The sequence below is a fragment of the Onthophagus taurus genome, chromosome 11, assembly GCF_036711975.1.
Source record: "Onthophagus taurus isolate NC chromosome 11, IU_Otau_3.0, whole genome shotgun sequence".
In the NCBI taxonomy this organism is placed as follows: domain Eukaryota; kingdom Metazoa; phylum Arthropoda; class Insecta; order Coleoptera; family Scarabaeidae; genus Onthophagus; species Onthophagus taurus.
In genome coordinates, this window is record NC_091976.1 from 32,860,994 (window position 1) to 32,877,816 (window position 16,823).

At 33.9% G+C, this 16,823-nt stretch overlaps 4 protein-coding genes across 5 annotated transcripts; 3 read left to right on the forward strand and 1 right to left on the reverse strand.

Annotated features, from left to right (window-relative positions):
- Window positions 1–349: 349 nt before the first annotated feature.
- Window positions 350–1,314, reverse strand: LOC111425076 (uncharacterized). The gene is made up of 4 exons (XM_023058843.2): window positions 1,158–1,314; window positions 1,009–1,104; window positions 750–952; window positions 350–697 (listed from the first exon to the last, which is right to left on the reverse strand). Exons 1-4 carry the CDS (start codon window positions 1,240–1,242, stop codon window positions 425–427), a joined length of 657 nt encoding a protein of 218 aa, XP_022914611.1. The 5' UTR covers window positions 1,243–1,314; the 3' UTR covers window positions 350–424.
- A 225-nt stretch (window positions 1,315–1,539) lies between these two features.
- LOC111425042 (intraflagellar transport 43) lies at window positions 1,540–2,453 on the forward strand. Of its 2 annotated transcripts, XM_023058793.2 has the most exons (5): window positions 1,540–1,624; window positions 1,676–1,824; window positions 1,879–1,908; window positions 1,958–2,071; window positions 2,123–2,453. In XM_023058793.2, the coding sequence occupies exons 1-5, from the start codon at window positions 1,583–1,585 to the stop codon at window positions 2,325–2,327; spliced, it is 540 nt and encodes a 179-aa protein (XP_022914561.1). In that variant the 5' UTR covers window positions 1,540–1,582; the 3' UTR covers window positions 2,328–2,453. The 2 variants fall into 2 exon arrangements, with proteins under 2 accessions (XP_022914561.1, XP_022914562.1); XM_023058794.2 differs by lacking the exon at window positions 1,879–1,908 and having other exon boundaries at window positions 2,123–2,327.
- LOC111425040 (cytochrome P450 9e2-like) lies at window positions 2,453–4,355 on the forward strand. Its single transcript, XM_023058792.2, has 2 exons — window positions 2,453–2,643; window positions 2,943–4,355. The coding sequence occupies exons 1-2, from the start codon at window positions 2,453–2,455 to the stop codon at window positions 4,318–4,320; spliced, it is 1,569 nt and encodes a 522-aa protein (XP_022914560.2). The 3' UTR covers window positions 4,321–4,355.
- Window positions 4,356–12,569: 8,214 nt separating this feature from the next.
- On the forward strand, window positions 12,570–14,530 carry LOC111425048 (uncharacterized). The gene is made up of 3 exons (XM_023058800.2): window positions 12,570–12,833; window positions 13,309–13,530; window positions 13,585–14,530. The coding sequence occupies exons 2-3, from the start codon at window positions 13,310–13,312 to the stop codon at window positions 14,396–14,398; spliced, it is 1,035 nt and encodes a 344-aa protein (XP_022914568.2). The 5' UTR covers window positions 12,570–12,833; window position 13,309; the 3' UTR covers window positions 14,399–14,530.
- The last annotated feature ends 2,293 nt before the right edge of the window (window positions 14,531–16,823 follow it).

Consider the following 16,823-nt stretch of genomic DNA (forward strand, 5'->3'; position numbering starts at 1 on the left):
CTTTACCCAGATATTTCGGTGACACGCTTTGGTAAATTTACAGTTTGTCATTCATATCGCTGCAGTATCCACTTGGAAAATCCATCCCTTTTATTTTAGTTTCTTTATTCTCGTATAACTCACCATTCCGATTGTTAACTTTTACGGTGATATTGCGTCATTCTTTGTTTTGTTGTTTTCTAATCTCTTTTTAAAACCACAAGATTAAATCTTATCGCTTCAGAAATTAATTGAATAAAAACATATTTTCGTATCGTTTCACGTTTTTTTATGTGCAAAACGTGTTAATTATTGAATAGGTTATAGATTAAATTAAAAAGAAACATGTGTTTTTATCAAGATTAAATTTAAATAAATTTTTATTCTGATTATCAAGAAATTAATATAAATTTTTATATAAACTTTAATTATAACTTAAAAAGTTTTAATTTTTTTTAGATTTGAGTCGTAGACGATCTTGAGCATGGGAAAACCACAACATCGTCGCTCTTTGAATATCGCATTCTTTCGCGTTAGCATGCGTCATTAAAACAGCGTCTCTAACAGCGTTATTTAGTTTCATATTTCTTAGGCAGTGTTTTCCATTCGCTCCGGTCCAACATATTTTTGCGGCTAATGTTGTGGTACAAAGTTTGTTCCAAATTTTTCTTGTTGTTGCTTCGACGGTTTTTCCCCCAATTTTTCCCATGATTACTACCTAAATTTAAAAGATAAAATTTAAAATAATCAACAAATTATTTATTAAGTACTAATTCGTTGTAATTCCATTTGATTTTGATGTATTCCTCGATCGCCAAGAATTCTTTTAAAGAGTTTGCTGGTTGGGAAAAATCAATCTCTGGGATATGTTCACCACAAGCTACAGAAAGTATAAGATCAACACTTTTTTGAAGTTTTATTAACATCGCCTTGTTTTCGATCACGTTTTGAATCAAATTTTCAAGGATTATTTCTAAAAAAGACCAATTTATTAACACATTTTAGACCAATTTTGAATTTCTTACTTACTTGTACTTTCAGAATAAACTGGATCTATTAAGAATAATCCATCAGTTTTACTAGATCCGGATTCTGGAGATTTTACATTAATGTTTTCTTCCTCGTCTACATATTTAAGTAATTTATTTATTAATCACTTAAAATAATCAATTTCTTACCTCTTATTGAGTTATCTATATCCGATTTTAACTCAATGTCCATTGAGGTAATTTCCTCGAATACATTTTCAAAATTATGAGACATATTTTAAAAATTTTACCCAGAAAACACGTTGAATTGTAAGAGAGTTATAAAATAACACGTTTATTTTATATTAAAAGGTTTTTTTGGGTGTTTTCGAAAAAACTCGTTTTAAACAGCGCCATCTATTTTTTAAAGAACTTTTCTGAATTTAAAGAAAATAATAAATTTCTTTTTATAACATTAAATTTTAAGACATTTTAATAATAATTTATTAACTTATAATATTAATACTAAACAATATAATCATTTTTAAACTAATTTAAACAATAACTCAAACAGTTTCCTTTTTTATCACAGTCAACGTCAAATTTGTTTGTCAATAACCTCAAATACAAACATCATGAATTTCGACGACGATTTAGATTTTATTTCGGGAAAAAAGGTAAAATTTATTTAGTTTCAACTAATTTTTCACTTATTAAATAAATTTTAGGTGTCTGCTTTACAAGGTCGAAGATCCGGAGGTAAAGATAGTAATAAATCGGATTCTTTGGATGATGAACCAAGTAATTCACCACCGGAGGCTTTAATGTACGCTAGAAAAACTGGGAAATGGGCTGAGGATAGTGCGAAATCTGGAAAGTACGATTTTAATTTGTTAGTTAATTAAAATTTGTATAAAAATTTTGATTTTAGGCGTAAAAATTCAACAAACATCATTGAATTGTATGTAAAAAGATAAAAAATTTTTTTAATCAAACCAAGTTTATTTTAGGGAACGCTTCCAATCGGAAAAACACGAATCAGATGAAGATGATATCCCAATAATACCTGATATTGAAGATTTTCAAGATGATAGTAGCAGCCCAATTGATGATCAAAATCTTGTGTATGCCCAAATTAATTGATTTTATAAAAAAATAATGGTTACATGTTTTAGTTCCCATGGATTTAAATCAACTTATAAAGAACTTGACTCAGAATTGGTTAAAATAGAGACTCACCAACAATTTGTAAATAAATCAAAGATTGATTTATCTTTATTAACATCAAAATTAATCCCCGAAAAGGATATTAAAGAAAATGATGAGATTTGGACGATTGAGAGTTTATTTGAGAACGTTATGTCATTCGTAAATACTTAATTAGATTAAGAATTATTTATATTTTTTAAAATCGCAAATACGGTTAGAGGTTAAATTCTATCAACCTCTATTTTTATCCAAAGCACAAACACTTTCAGTTTAATCTTAAACTTCTTTTAAACAAGATGCTTACAATAATTTTTATTTTTCTATTGTTAACATTATTGTTTATAAAAATCGTTCAAACACAAAAATATTGGAGTAGACGAGGAGTTATCCATGGCTCTTTATTGCAAGATTTCGTTCGAGTTTTTATTAAAAGAGAATCATTTTGCGAAGCTCTTATTAGAGTTTATACAACATTTCCTAATTCGAGGTAAAAATTTAAATAAATTATAAAATGTCAATTCTAACCTCTCAAACTTGCGAAATGACACATGTCAATGAAAGTTTAATTATCAAATTTACAATAAATAATTAGTGTTTTCAATTGATTACACTTAATGTTAAACGTTATATATATATATGATAAATATATATAAATAAATAAATGTTTATAAATAAATTATATTAAAAAAATTTTTTTTTCAAATTTATGTTGGTAATAAAACTTATTGACGTTTAAAATCGATCATAACCTCACTTTTTTAAATTTAAATTTTTTTTAAATTCCAGTTTTGTTGGATTATCTCAAACTCTTCTCCCCGATTTAGTTCTTACAAACATAGATTTAATAAAAGAAATTTGTATAAAAGATTTCGATCATTTCACTGACCACAGATGGTTCATCCCGGATGGTGTTGATGAATTATGGTCAAAAAATTTGTTTGCATTAAAAGGAATCGAATGGAAACACATGAGAACAACGCTAAGCCCGTGTTTTACATCAAACAAAATGAAAATACTTTATAATTTAATCGCTGAATGTTCTCAAACTCACCTCGAATTTTATTCAAATAAAATAAGTAACATAAAAACCGTCGAGTTAAGTGATATCTTTACACGTTATACGACTGATATTATAGCAACGGTCGCTTTTGGTTTAAAAAGTGATTCAATTACGAATAAAAATAATGATTTTTATGTGATGGGGGAGAAATCGACTTCTTTTGGATTTTCAACAAAAATTTTTATGTTGTTATACACGATAATGCCTGCAATTCCGAAAATGTTGGGTTTAACATTTTTGAATAGAAAAGTAAGCGAAATATTTAAAAGGACTGTAAATGATACTATTAAACTAAGAGAAGAAAAAGGAATTTTTCGGCCAGATATGATTCATATATTATTAGAAGCTCGAAAACATCGAATTAAAGAAGATGAAAATCAAACGATAAACGAGAACGAATTCGCTGTTGTTAACGAAATGTTAAAAGGGGGTTACAAAAAGCCTTTTATTACCAATAATGATATTGCATCTCAAGCTGTAATATTTTTCTTTGCCGGTTTTCACACAGTTTCAGTTTTATTATGTTTCATGGCTTACGAACTCGCTTTAAATCCACAAATACAAAAGAGATTACAGCAAGAAATCGACGAAACTTTAAATAAATGTAAAGGAAAAATAAATTACGAATCATTAATCGGAATGAAATACATGGACATGGTTGTAACCGAAACTTTTAGAAAATGGCCTCCAGTTATCGGTGTTGATAGAGCTTGTACAAAAAAATACACCTTTAAACCTACAAATAATAACGAAAAATCATTAAAAATTTATCCGGGTGAATTAATTTGGATTCCGGTTGGTGCTATTCATCGAGATCCAAAATTTTACCCAAATCCCGATGAATTCAACCCCGAGAGATTTAACGAATACAATAAAGACAAAATTAAACCGTACACTTTTTTACCGTTTGGATTGGGACCAAGAAATTGTATCGGATCTCGATTAGCTTTGTTAGAAATAAAAATGTTTTTCTTTTTTATTTTAACTAAATTTGAATTTGTTCCAAATCAAAAAACCGATAGAAATTTAAAATTAAAGAAGTCATCGTTTAATTTGCTGGAAGCGAAAGAAATTTGGGTTGATTTAAAATTACGTGATTTATAATATATTGTCACATAAAATTTTTTGTAAGCACAAAAGAGTTTTATTCTTTAACTATGCCAAAACATAGGACCTCTCGACTGAGAGATCGATATCATTCATTTGATGTTTTGGAAAATAAATCAAGCATATAAAATTTTAATTTATACTCACTTCGCCGAGGTCGCTTGCGGGCGAGGCGCTAGATATTTAGTTATATGAACGTAAATCCAATATAAATAATCGTTTTTAGTGCTTCGCCCGCAAGCAACCTCGGCGGTGTTAGACGATATGGTTCATTTGATGTTTTGGAAACTAAACCAAGCACACAACATTTCAATTTATACTCACTTCGCCGAGGTCGCTTGCGGGCGAGGCGCTAGATATTTAGTTATATGAACGTAAATCTAGTATAAATAATCGATTCTTGTGCCTCGCCCGCAAGCGACCTCGGCGGTGTTAGACGATATGGTTCATTTGATGTTTTGGAAACTAAACCAAGCACACAACATTTCAATTTGTACTCACTTCGCCGAGGTCGCTTGCGGGCGAGGCGCTAGATATTTAGTTATATGAACGTAAATCTAGTATAAATAATCGATTTTTGTGCTTCGCCCGCAAGCAACCTCGGCGGTGTTAGACGATATGGTTCATTTGATGTTTTGGAAACTAAACCAAGCACACAACACTTCAATTTATACTCACTTCGCCGAGGTCGCTTGCGGGCGAGGCGCTAGAGTCTTCCAAAACTAACTGATAATGTTGTGTTGATATATTAAGTCTGCCGCCTCGCCCGCAAGCGATCTCGGCGATTTGAGATGATACCGTTCATTTGATGTTTTGGAAAGTAAATCAAGCAAACAAAATTTTAATTTATACTCACTTCGCCGAGGTCGCTTGCGGGCGAGGCGCTAGATATTTAGTTATATGAATGTAAATCTAGTATAAATAATCGATTCTTGCGCCTCGCCTGCAAGCGACCTCGGCGGTGTTGGACGATATGGTTCATTTGATGTTTTGGAAACTAAACCAAGCACACAACACTTCAATTTATACTCACTTCGCCGAGGTCGCTTGCGGGCGAGGCGCTAGAGTCTTCCAAAACTAACTGATAATGTTGTGTTGATATATTAAGTCTGCCGCCTCGCCCGCAAGCGATCTCGGCGATTTGAGATGATACCGTTCATTTGATGTTTTGGAAAGTAAATCAAGCATACAACATTTTAATTTATACTCACTTCGCCGAGGTCGCTTGCGGGCGAGGCGCTAGATATTTAGTTATATGAACGTAAATCTAGTATAAATAATCGATTCTTGTACCTCGCCCGCAAGCGACCTCGGCGATGTTAGACGATATGGTTCATTTGATGTTTTGGAAACTAAACCAAGCACACAACATTTTAATTTATACTCACTTCGCCGAGGTCGCTTGCGGGCGAGGCGCTAGATATTTAGTTATATGAACGTAAATTTAGTATAAATAATCGATTCTTGTGCCTCGCCCTCAAGCAACTTCGGCGGTGTTAGACGATATGGTTCATTTGATGTTTTTAAAACAAAACCAAGCACACAACATTTTAATTTATACTCACTTCGCCGAGGTCGCTTGCGGGCGAGGCGCTAGATATTTAGTTATATGAATGTAAATCTAGTATAAATAATCGATTCTTGTGCTTCGCCCGGAAGCAACCTCGGCGGTGTTAGACGATAATGATTCATTTGATGTTTTGGAAACTAAACCAAGCACACAACATTTCAATTTATACTCACTTCGCCGAGGTCGCTTGCGGGCGAGGCGCTAGATGTTTAGTTATATGAATGTAAATCTAGTATAAATAATCGATTCTTGCGCCTCGCTCGCAAGGGACTTCGGCGGTGTTAGACGATATGGTTCATTTGATGTTTTGGAAACTAAACCAAGCACACAACTGTCACAAACTAGCTCTCGAGAACTTCTCGTTTCCCGTAGTGGGTTTCCTAGCTAGGTCCACGGAGCGGCTCGCGTACCCAACTGTCCACGCACTACCGTTTTCTTGATAGCTAGCAATGACTGAGTTAGGGTTTGGCACACTGCATTCGTTCACTTGAAAGCGAACGGCAGTAATTTGAAATTAAGAATAAAAATAGATTGAAAGAAAACGAAATTTCACTGCTAAAGAATAAGTTTGCTTTATTTTTGAACAAGAACGTATTATATTATATATAAAAAAAACAACTGACAAAGATTTTAAAAAGTAAAAATTACATGACATAAGCTATTCAACAACATCATTACGAAATTTGCCGAGGTGGTTAGCAGGTTCAATGAGAAATCGGAAGTTTAAGATTTTAATAACGCTTACCCGTTTGTTAAAGTAAAATATTCATCGAAGAAAGAGAATCCAATTCAACGAATTTTATAACTAAATTGCTATAAGTTCAAATCGCACGACTCGAATTTAAAAACACAACAAAAACTTTAATTTCCCGGTTTCGCCCGATGCTTTTCTGTTCCAATCCCGTAACCGACTCCCCGATTTTTTCTTCATTTCTTCCCTGCTCCATCTACTCTAACTGCCACCTCGGCACATTCCTGCCAGAACCGCCTACGTAGTATTTAGTCTGGACCCTCGGTTCTCAAGACGCAACTTCGTAATTAAATTACAAAGTTCTGCCTGTATTGCGTTTTATTATTTTTTTTTAATCGCTTTCGAATCCCAAAATGCGGTTTGTTACACAACATTTCAATTTATACTCACTTCGCCGAGGTCGCTTGCGGGCGAGGCGCTAGATATTTAGTTATATGAACGTAAATCTAGTATAAATAACCGATTCTTGTGCCTCGCCCGCAAGCGACCTCGGCGGTGTTAGACGATATGGTTCATTTGATGTTTTGGAAACTAAACCAAGCACACAACATTTCAATTTGTACTCACTTCGCCGAGGTCGCTTGCGGGCGAGGCGCTAGATATTTAGTTATATGAATGTAAATCTAGTATAAATAATCGATTCTTGCGCCTCGCCCGCAAGCGACCTCGGCGGTGTTAGACGATATGGTTCATTTGATGTTTTGGAAACTAAACCAAGCACACAACATTTCAGTTTGTACTCACTTCGCCGAGGTCGCTTGCGGGCGAGGCGCTAGATATTTAGTTATATGAATGTAAATCTAGTATAAATAATCGATTCTTGCGCCTCGCCCGCAAGCGACCTCGGCGGTGTTAGACGATATGGTTCATTTGATGTTTTGGAAATAAAACCAAGCACACAACATTTCAATTTATACTCACTTCGCCGAGGTCGCTTGCGGGCGAGGCGCTAGATATTTAGTTATATGAACGTAAATCTAGTATAAATAATCGATTTTTGTGCTTCGCCCGCAAGCAACCTCGGCCGTGTTAGACGAGATGGTTCATTTGATGTTTTTGAAACAAAACCAAGCACACAACATTTCAATTTATACTCACTTCGCCGAGGTTGCTTGCGGGCGAGGCGCTAGATATTAAGTTATATGAACGTAAATCTAGTATAAATAATCGATTCTTGTGCCTCTCCCGCAAGCGACCTCGGCAGTGTTAGACGATATGGTTCATTTGATGTTTTGGAAACTAAAGTAAGCGCACAACATTTCAATATATACTCACTTCGCCGAGCTCGCTTGCGGGCGAGGCGCTAGATATTTAGTTATATGAATGTAAATCTAGTATAAATAATCGATTCTTGTGCCTTGCCCGCAAGCGACCTCGGCCGTGTTAGACGATATGGTTCATTTAATGTTTTGGAAACAAAACCAAGCACACAACATTTTAATTTATACTCACTTCGCCGAGGTCGCTTGCGGGCGAGGCTCTAGAGTCTTCCAAAACTGATTATGTTGTGTTGATATATTAAGTCTGCCGCTTCGCCCACAAGCGCCCTCAAGACAAGAGTATACCAGTAGAAGAAGTCTTCCAAGTTAATACAGGTAAATTAAAGTCGCCAACTACGAAGATGACATCATCTGGATTACGATCATTAATCCTCTGCAGCTGTAGAAGAAAGCTGTCGATCTCAACAGTATCATTGGAAGGCAGATAAACAACACGACAAAACAAGCGACATTAGAGACACAGGAATACTCCTTTTGGCCGCCACAAGAACACCACCTCCATCGAGCTTGGTAGATAAAGAAGATCTGTCACAACGGTAGGTCACATATCTATCGCGGAGAATCTTCCCACTAAGCACTGAGTCGTTCAAAAATGTCTCCGTAAGAAGTATAAAATCGTATTAACGCTGTGGAAATTAATAAAACATTTAGTGGTTTTCGTATGTAGACTACGGACGTTTTGGTAGTAAAAAGACCAGACCATACAAGATTAAGAGAAAATCACCAAAAAAAAATCACATCTTAGAGTCTCAACAAATCAACATGAGACTTTATAATCACCATCCTCGATCTGTCATCCTTGCGGGCATGAACAACGCAATTTTTAGTCCATATATACAGGGTGATTCACATAAGAACCGACACAGAGCAGAGACATGTAGAGGACAATAAATTAAGATGATTTAACGCAACTTATCTCTATACTAAGTTGTACCCCTGAGGAGTTATAGGCCTTCAAAGTTGGGTCTTACATTTTTAAAATATTGAATATCTTCGTAATACATTAAGCTAGAGAAACCAAATTTGGTATACGTTATGAGTGTACCGAGGGTATTAATTGGTAGCAAGTTGAGGCATTCCAAAGGATTGATTAAGGGTGATGGTCCCCTAAATTTTGACAGATTTTTTTAACCTTTTGGTGGTTTTAATGCATTATTACCTCATTTCATGTGGAATTTAATTCTAAAACTTTTCTTACTCTTATTGTTTTTTAAAAAACTTTGTCGTTTTCATAAAAAACTTAAATAACTAAAGACACTTATTTCGTAATTTTATTTAAAATAAGCGGAAATACAGTAGTCGGCTATGAAATTGTACGTCAAACTTGACAAATAGATTATAAAGTTATTTGACAACAAGGTTTTATAACCTATTTGTCAAGTTTGACATACAATTTCACAGCCGACTACTGAATTTTCGATGATTTTAAGTAGCTTTAACGAAATACGTGTCTTTAGTTATTTCAGTTTTTTATGAAAACGACAATGTTTTTTAAAAAATTATAAGAGTAAAAAAAGTTTTAGAATTAAATTCCACATGAAATGAAGTAGTAAATTATTATATCCGCCAACGGGTTAAAAAAATATGTTAAAATTTATAGTACCATCACCCTTAATCAACCCTTTGAAATGCCTCAATTGAGATCAATTTGCTACCAATTAATATCCTTGGTACACTCATAACGTATACCAAAGTTGGTTCTTCTAGCTTAATTTATTACGAAGATATTGAACTTTTTAAAAATTTAAGAGCCAACTTTGAAGGCCTATAATTCCTCAGGTGTACAACTTCGTATAGAGGTAAGTTACTTTAAGGCTCCTTAACCGAGTTTGTCACCGTAGATTTCGAATTACTTCCTTATTTATTAATGGATTGGATTAATTTATCATTTGTCATGTTTCTACAATAGTTATGAATCCGGGACAAGAACAGAAAATGAAATTTGAAGAAAAATATTGCCTTATTTTTGAAAATAGTAAGATTTTTACGATTTTTCTTCTTGGCCCGGATGTAAAACAATAAAATAGAAACATTATTCCTGTAGCACTTTTACGAAATATTAATAATAAACCCGTAATTAGTAATTTACGGTTTTACATTAAATTTTAATATTTTGGAATATATTTTACTTCCCGGATCTCACGAGCGATGATTGGTTAATGAAAAAAACATGTGGGCTGGCTATGTGAATCTCTGGCGAGTGGTTTGTAACGTAAAAAAACCGCAGACATAGATAAAAAACAAGTTTGTAGACATAGTTCTTGTCTACCGACTGCATACTATGAAAGGGGAGGAAGCTTACTTTTTCTGATATCGTGCTATACAATGTTCTGATTATCGATTTGCGCGTAAATACGAACCAAAAGTGTATTTTTATATTATTATTATTTTATATAAATACAGGGTGATTCTCAACCTATACGCATAAACTTGGAGATTTACTACTCACGACGAATAATGACTAATAGGCAAAAAAATTTTTAGTAAAAGATTTTTTGTTTCATAGATATCCGTGATATTAACTATCAAGAATACATAGAACATTTTAAAATAACATCACAGCAAGTGTTCGACGTGATTTCCCATATTTTCTATCAATTGGCCTCCCGGAATCCACGATCTCCCATTAGCGCGGTCTAAACCAGGGTGTTGGCGAATTGTCTGGGCAGCAGCATGTAAATGATTTTGCAATATTGGCTCAGTATTAACTTCCGTTACGTACACTTTGCTTTTTAAGTGACCCGACAAGTAAAAATCAAGAGGGTTAAGGCTGGGCGATCACGGTAGCCAGGTCATTGGACCATCTCGACCTATTCATTTTCCAGGAAACACATTATTTAGATTTAGAGAAACTAAAAAACTTTTACTAATAATGAATAAATCCTCGAGTTTATGTGTATAGGTTGAGAATCACCCTGTATACTTTCAAGTAACACTAGGGAAGTGCCATACGGCGATTTTCTTGAAACTTGACATACAAGTAGGGTATGGAAAAATATTCGACACGTGTATTGTCATTTCTGCCCGATCGCCGTTTTAAGGGTAGAAATCACCCTTTCCGATTTTAGAGATATGTTCGATTATTTTACGAATTATTTTTACGATTGTTGAGAAATTATGTCACTAGGGGTTTTTCTTCTATTTTCTTCTGGTTTACTTCTGTTTCAAAAACTGCAACAACTTGTGTGTACTCTGCAATAATATTGCAATAATTAAATATGCTTGGTGTTTGACATCAATGTACATGCAGCACTTCTTTGCGGTAACAAACGGCAACCCTTCACATTACTGTCTGTACTAATTTTAAAGTATAGGTCAAAAAGCTCCCCGCTTGCAAGCAACTATTTACTAATTTTGGGTTTCACCGATATTTAATTTATTATTTTTATTCAATATTCTTAATGTTCTTAATTGTTTCAGGTTGTAAATACATTATTCATAAATCTATTTATTCATTCCTTTATTGATAAAATGCATATTACCCAATAGGAAAACAGTGGGAATGTCTTGCCAGTACATGCTATCCTTTTTTGAACTTTCGTTTCTCTGTCGTCAAATATATTCTCATCAAGCGGTTAAGGAGCCTTAAATGATCTTAATTTATTGTCCTCTACATGTCCCTGCTCTGTGTCGGTTCTTATGTGAATCACCCTGTATTTATAATTTTTATCACGATATGATACGATACGATATGGATAGAAATAAAAAGGATGAGGGTTACCAGCTTCTAGTGGAAGTTTGAGAACACTGTTTCCGTATTTTCAGACAATTTTTTACCCATTTTGATCTCTTCCTTTCTTTCTTCTTCTTCACTACTATTGCGGTAGTAGTAGCAATTAAATAATATAAATCATGTTGCCGTATTACATTCATTATAGTTTTTCATTTCACATTTGCTCTCATGCAAACATGCTTCAGTTTTGCATCACCGTGTATAGGCCTCATCATTTCTCAACTAAGTTATTGGATCTAGCCGTTTTAGTTTTTAAAATATGACCGAAAAACAAAAAAATGACTTTTTCATTTTTTACCTATAACTTCTTTATTTTTCGTTTTTTCGTGAATCTGAAAAAACATTCTTAAGCCAACTTTTTATGAAAAATGTCATGACACAACTAGAAATTTTCTCTAGTTTCGTCTCCGTGAAACTATCATCAGGTTTTAATTCAATGTTTTTTTAAATAAAATACATTATGTGACAATATCATTGAAATTAGAATTAATCCTATTTTTTGGTGTGAAAATGAAATATGGCGTTCATAAGAAAAAAATAACCTGATGATAGTTTCATGAGAACGAAACGTCGGAGAAAATTTCTAAAGTAAACGTTAAATACTCGCGTTGTAGGTAAAAATTTCGGATAATGTCCGAATTCGGGTATAGCGAGCGACATATATAATATATATAATGAAGTAAATACAACTCCCACCTTCTTTCCTTTTTGTTAATTCCCTCTCATTCTCAAAAATGGAAACGAAACTCAATATGTTATAACGATACATAAACAACGAAACAGAAAGAGATGTGGAAATTACAATTTTTGTATTTATATTTATAGTAGGTGTATTACCTAACTTAAACATGAAAGGAAATGGATATGAGAAAGAAAGAGACGGAGAGTACGAAGAAAGAAAGGATTAAAGACACCCAACTCAAGTTAAGCCTCAACTTAACACACTTTTTCTACCCGGTTCGCTCGAAATGTGGGACATTCACTTCTCAGTCTAGATTCAGTAAGCTCACGTTAAAACTCGAAGAAAAAAAGCAGCTTGTTTAAGATTCGTTTTAATTGAAATATTTAAATTTAAAACTTGATGTTTTGATAACTTTCTATTATCTATATATACAATTTTTAATTTTTTTGGGTGTTATTGTATTTCAAAGTTAATGCGGTTTACTTTCAAATTGGGTGAGTAATTAAAAAAAAATCTTATCTTTTAATACACGTTTATTAAATGACTCTTATTCTTAACGAGTGATTCAGACGTTTTTAGTGGAATTCTTAAGAAAAAATTTTTGTTGTTGACCTTGGATGACCAATATGATAAGTTAACAAATCTTATAAGAATTTAGTGGGTTATAACTTTTTAATAAAATTTATATTTACTTTATTAATATTTGCGGCTTGTTGTTTGTAACTGAAGAGCAGATCGGTCGTTGACCTAAAAATGATGAACTAAATAAGAAGAAAGTTATGCTTCAATTTCAACTCGATTCTTATTTAAATTCTTATTTGAAAAACTTAACTTGCATCATTATTTTCTTTTTGTGCCAAAAGAAAATATGTTAATTAAATTATTTCTTCACCCAACCTACTTATTAAATAGATTTAGTTGATTCCTTTTTAGTTTTAGAACCTTATTTATGAATATAAACAATTTTAGGATGTTTTTTACGATTTTCATCGTTTTAATCATCGCATATTTACCAACATCAAACGGACACGGAAGATTAATTGAACCTCCAAGTCGAGCTTCAGCTTGGAGATATGGATTTAACACACCCCCAGATTACAATGATCACGAATCGTTTTGTGGCGGATTTACCCGGCAATGGGTGAAGAATTCTGGTAAATGTGGGATTTGTGGAGATGCTTGGGATTCAAGGTAAATTACTAACTCAAAGATACAAATTTTAATAAAAAAATGAATTATTTTTAGTGTTCCACGTCCTCATGAATTCGGCGGTACTTTTGGTAAAGGTGTTATCGTTAGAAATTATTTTCCAAACAGTGAAGTTCCAATAAAAGTCGAATTAACCGCCTCGCATATGGGATATTTTACATTTTCCCTTTGTCCTGATTACAAGAATCCTACCGAGAAATGTTTAGAAGATAACTTTTTGGATAATTCGCACCCCCAAAACGAAGTCGACCACAAAACGAAACGTTTTTACCCGAAAGATGGAAACAAAATTTACGAAATGACGTTCAAACTACCGCCACAACTATCATGTAAACACTGCCTATTAATTTGGAGATACATTTCCGGAAATAACTGGGGCGATTGCCCAAATGGAACATCTTCCATCGGTTGTGGACCTCAAGAAGAATTTAGAGCATGCGCGGATATCTCAGTTTCAGATAAATTCGAGATTACAACAAGAATTCCTTTCCAAACAACTCAAACTACTTTCATAAATACTTCATCTACAACAACACCAATTCAAGAAAACGTTTATTCCCCATTAAATTCGATTTTAATTATATTAATTACTTTTTTAATAGTATGTTTGGGTATGTTTATGATTTATTTTTATTTCTATCAAGTCGGTAAAAGAATTAAAGATTGGATTGACAAGATACTTTGTATAAATGATCATCAAAACGAGAAAGATGCCAAAAATGACTCCAATTCAAAAGAATCCAACGAAATCGGGTCATTTCCGGTTGTACCACCCAGAAATAAAAAGAATAAACCCGTAGGAGACGTTGATATGGAAGAAATAGACTTAAATACCGTTCAAGTACTTTAAATAAAGACTGTAATATAAATAATTAGTTAATAATTATTATTAAGGTTAATTCCCCAAACAATTTTATTTAATTATAAGGTAAATAATTCACTTGAGAATTAGTAGAAATAAAAATAATTTATTTTATGTAAATATTGATATAACCTCAATTTTCATCGATTTTGACAAAACGTTTATGAATTAATAAATAAAATTTATGATATGATTAATTAATTATTTAAATTGTGTTTTTATTTTTACCCATCATTTTTAAAAACGTTAAGAATTATTGAAACCAGCAAAAAACATAAAATAAAGATTTGCTTGGAAAGAGATGACATCGAATGTTCCTAATTCTAGATGTAGTGTTAATTCTAGTTCTAGTGATAGTGCAAAACTAGAACTAACACTAAACCTAGATCTAGAATCACTCGGGTTTAGCTGCACGTCTCTCAAGACGGCTAAACCCGAATGATTCTAGTTCTAGGTCTTGTGTTAGTTCTAGTGATAGTGTTAGTGCAAAACTAGAACTAACACTAGACCTAGAACTAGAAACATTCGGGTTTAGCCGCACGTCTCTCAAGACGGCTAAACCCGAATGATTCTAGTTCTAGGACTTGTGTTACTTCTAGTGATAGTGCGTCTGAGGACGCACGGCTAAACCCGAATGTTTCTAGTTCTAGGTCTAGTGTTAGTTCTAGTATTAATTCAATAAGAATATGTAACACAGTGATGTCTAATGCTAATTAGCGCTACCTAGCATTGTCACTAAAACTAACACAAGACCTAGAACTAGAATCATTCGGGTTTAGCCGTCTTGAGAGACGTGCGGCTAAACCCGAATGATTCTAGTTCTAGGTCTTGTGTTAGTTCTAGTGATAGTGTTAGTGCAAAACTAGAACTAACACTAGACCTAGAACTAGAAACATTCGGGTTTAGCCGCACGTCTCTCAAGACGGCTAAACCCGAATGATTCTAGTTTAAGGTCTTGTGATAGTTCTAGTGATAGTGCTACTGCAAAATTAAAACTAACACAAGACCTAGAACTAGAATCATTCGGATTTAGCCGGACGTCTCTCAAGACGGCTAAACCCGAATGATTCTAGTTCTAGGTCTTGTGTTAGTTCTAGTGATAGTGTTAGTGCAAAACTAGAACTAATACTAGACCTAGAACTAGAAACATTTGGGTTTAGCCGCACGTCTCTCAAGATGGCTAAACCCGAATGATTCTAGTTTAAGATCTTGTGTTAGTTCTAGTGATAGTGCTACTGCAAAATTAAACTAACACAAGACCTAGAACTAGAATCATTCGGGTTTAGCCGCACGTCTCTCAAGACGGCTAAACCCGAATGATTCTAGTTCTAGGTCTTGTGTTAGTTCTAGTGATAGTGTTAGTGCAAAACTAGAACTAACACTAGACCTAGAACTAGAAACATTTGGGTTTAGCCGCACGTCTCTCAAGACGGCTAAACCCGAATGATTCTAGTTTAAGATCTTGTGTTAGTTCTAGTGATAGTGCTACTGCAAAATTAAACTAACACAAGACCTAGAACTAGAATCATTCGGGTTTAGCCGCACGTCTCTCAAGACGGCTAAACCCGAATGATTCTAGTTCTAGGTCTTGTGTTAGTTCTAGTGATAGTGTTAGTGCAAAACTAGAACTAACACTAGACCTAGAACTAGAAACATTTGGGTTTAGCCGCACGTCTCTCAAGACGGCTAAACCCGAATGATTCTAGTTTAAGGTCTTGTATTAGTTCTAGTGATAGTGTTAGTGCAAAACTAGAACTAACACTAGACCTAGAACTAGAAACATTTGGGTTTAGCCGCACGTCTCTCAAGACGGCTAAACCCGAATGATTCTAGTTTAAGGTCTTGTATTAGTTCTAGTGATAGTGCTAGTGCAAAATTAACTAACCCGAATGATTCTAGTTCTAGGTCTTGTGTTAGTTCTAGTGATAGTGTTAGTGCAAAACTAGAACTAACACTAGACCTAGAACTAGAAACATTTGGGTTTAGCCGCACGTCTCTCAAGACGGCTAAACCCGAATGATTCTAGTTTAAGATCTTGTGTTAGTTCTAGTGATAGTGCTACTGCAAAATTAAACTAACACAAGACCTAGAACTAGAATCATTCGGGTTTAGCCGCACGTCTCTCAAGACGGCTAAACCCGAATGATTCTAGTTCTAGGTCTTGTGTTAGTTCTAGTGATAGTGTTAGTGCAAAACTAGAACTAACACTAGACCTAGAACTAGAAACATTTGGGTTTAGCCGCACGTCTCTCAAGACGGCTAAACCCGAATGATTCTAGTTTAAGATCTTGTGTTAGTTCTAGTGATAGTGCTACTGCAAAATTAAACTAACACAAGACCTAGAACTAGAATCATTCGGGTTTAGCCGCACGTCTCTCAAGACGGCTAAACCCGAATGATTCTAGTTCTAGGT

Bases quoted from the DNA above. Each gene is read 5' to 3' on its own strand.
- LOC111425076 (XM_023058843.2), bottom strand. From the start codon at position 1,242: ATGTCTCATAATTTTGAAAATGTATTCGAGGAAATTACCTCAATGGAC. The intron at 1,105-1,157 runs GTAAGAAATTGA...TTAAATATGTAG, and splicing joins TATAGATAACTCAATAAGAG to ACGAGGAAGAAAACATTAAT. The intron at 698-749 runs GTACTTAATAAA...TTTTAAATTTAG, and splicing joins AATGGAATTACAACGAATTA to GTAGTAATCATGGGAAAAAT.
- LOC111425042 (XM_023058793.2), top strand. From the start codon at position 1,583: ATGAATTTCGACGACGATTTAGATTTTATTTCGGGAAAAAAG. The intron at 1,909-1,957 runs GTATGTAAAAAG...AGTTTATTTTAG, and splicing joins TCAACAAACATCATTGAATT to GGAACGCTTCCAATCGGAAA. The intron at 2,072-2,122 runs GTATGCCCAAAT...TACATGTTTTAG, and splicing joins ATTGATGATCAAAATCTTGT to TTCCCATGGATTTAAATCAA.
- LOC111425040 (XM_023058792.2), top strand. From the start codon at position 2,453: ATGCTTACAATAATTTTTATTTTTCTATTGTTAACATTATTGTTTATA. The intron at 2,644-2,942 runs GTAAAAATTTAA...TTTAAATTCCAG, and splicing joins ACAACATTTCCTAATTCGAG to TTTTGTTGGATTATCTCAAA.
- LOC111425048 (XM_023058800.2), top strand. From the start codon at position 13,310: ATGTTTTTTACGATTTTCATCGTTTTAATCATCGCATATTTACCAACA. The intron at 13,531-13,584 runs GTAAATTACTAA...AATTATTTTTAG, and splicing joins GGAGATGCTTGGGATTCAAG to TGTTCCACGTCCTCATGAAT.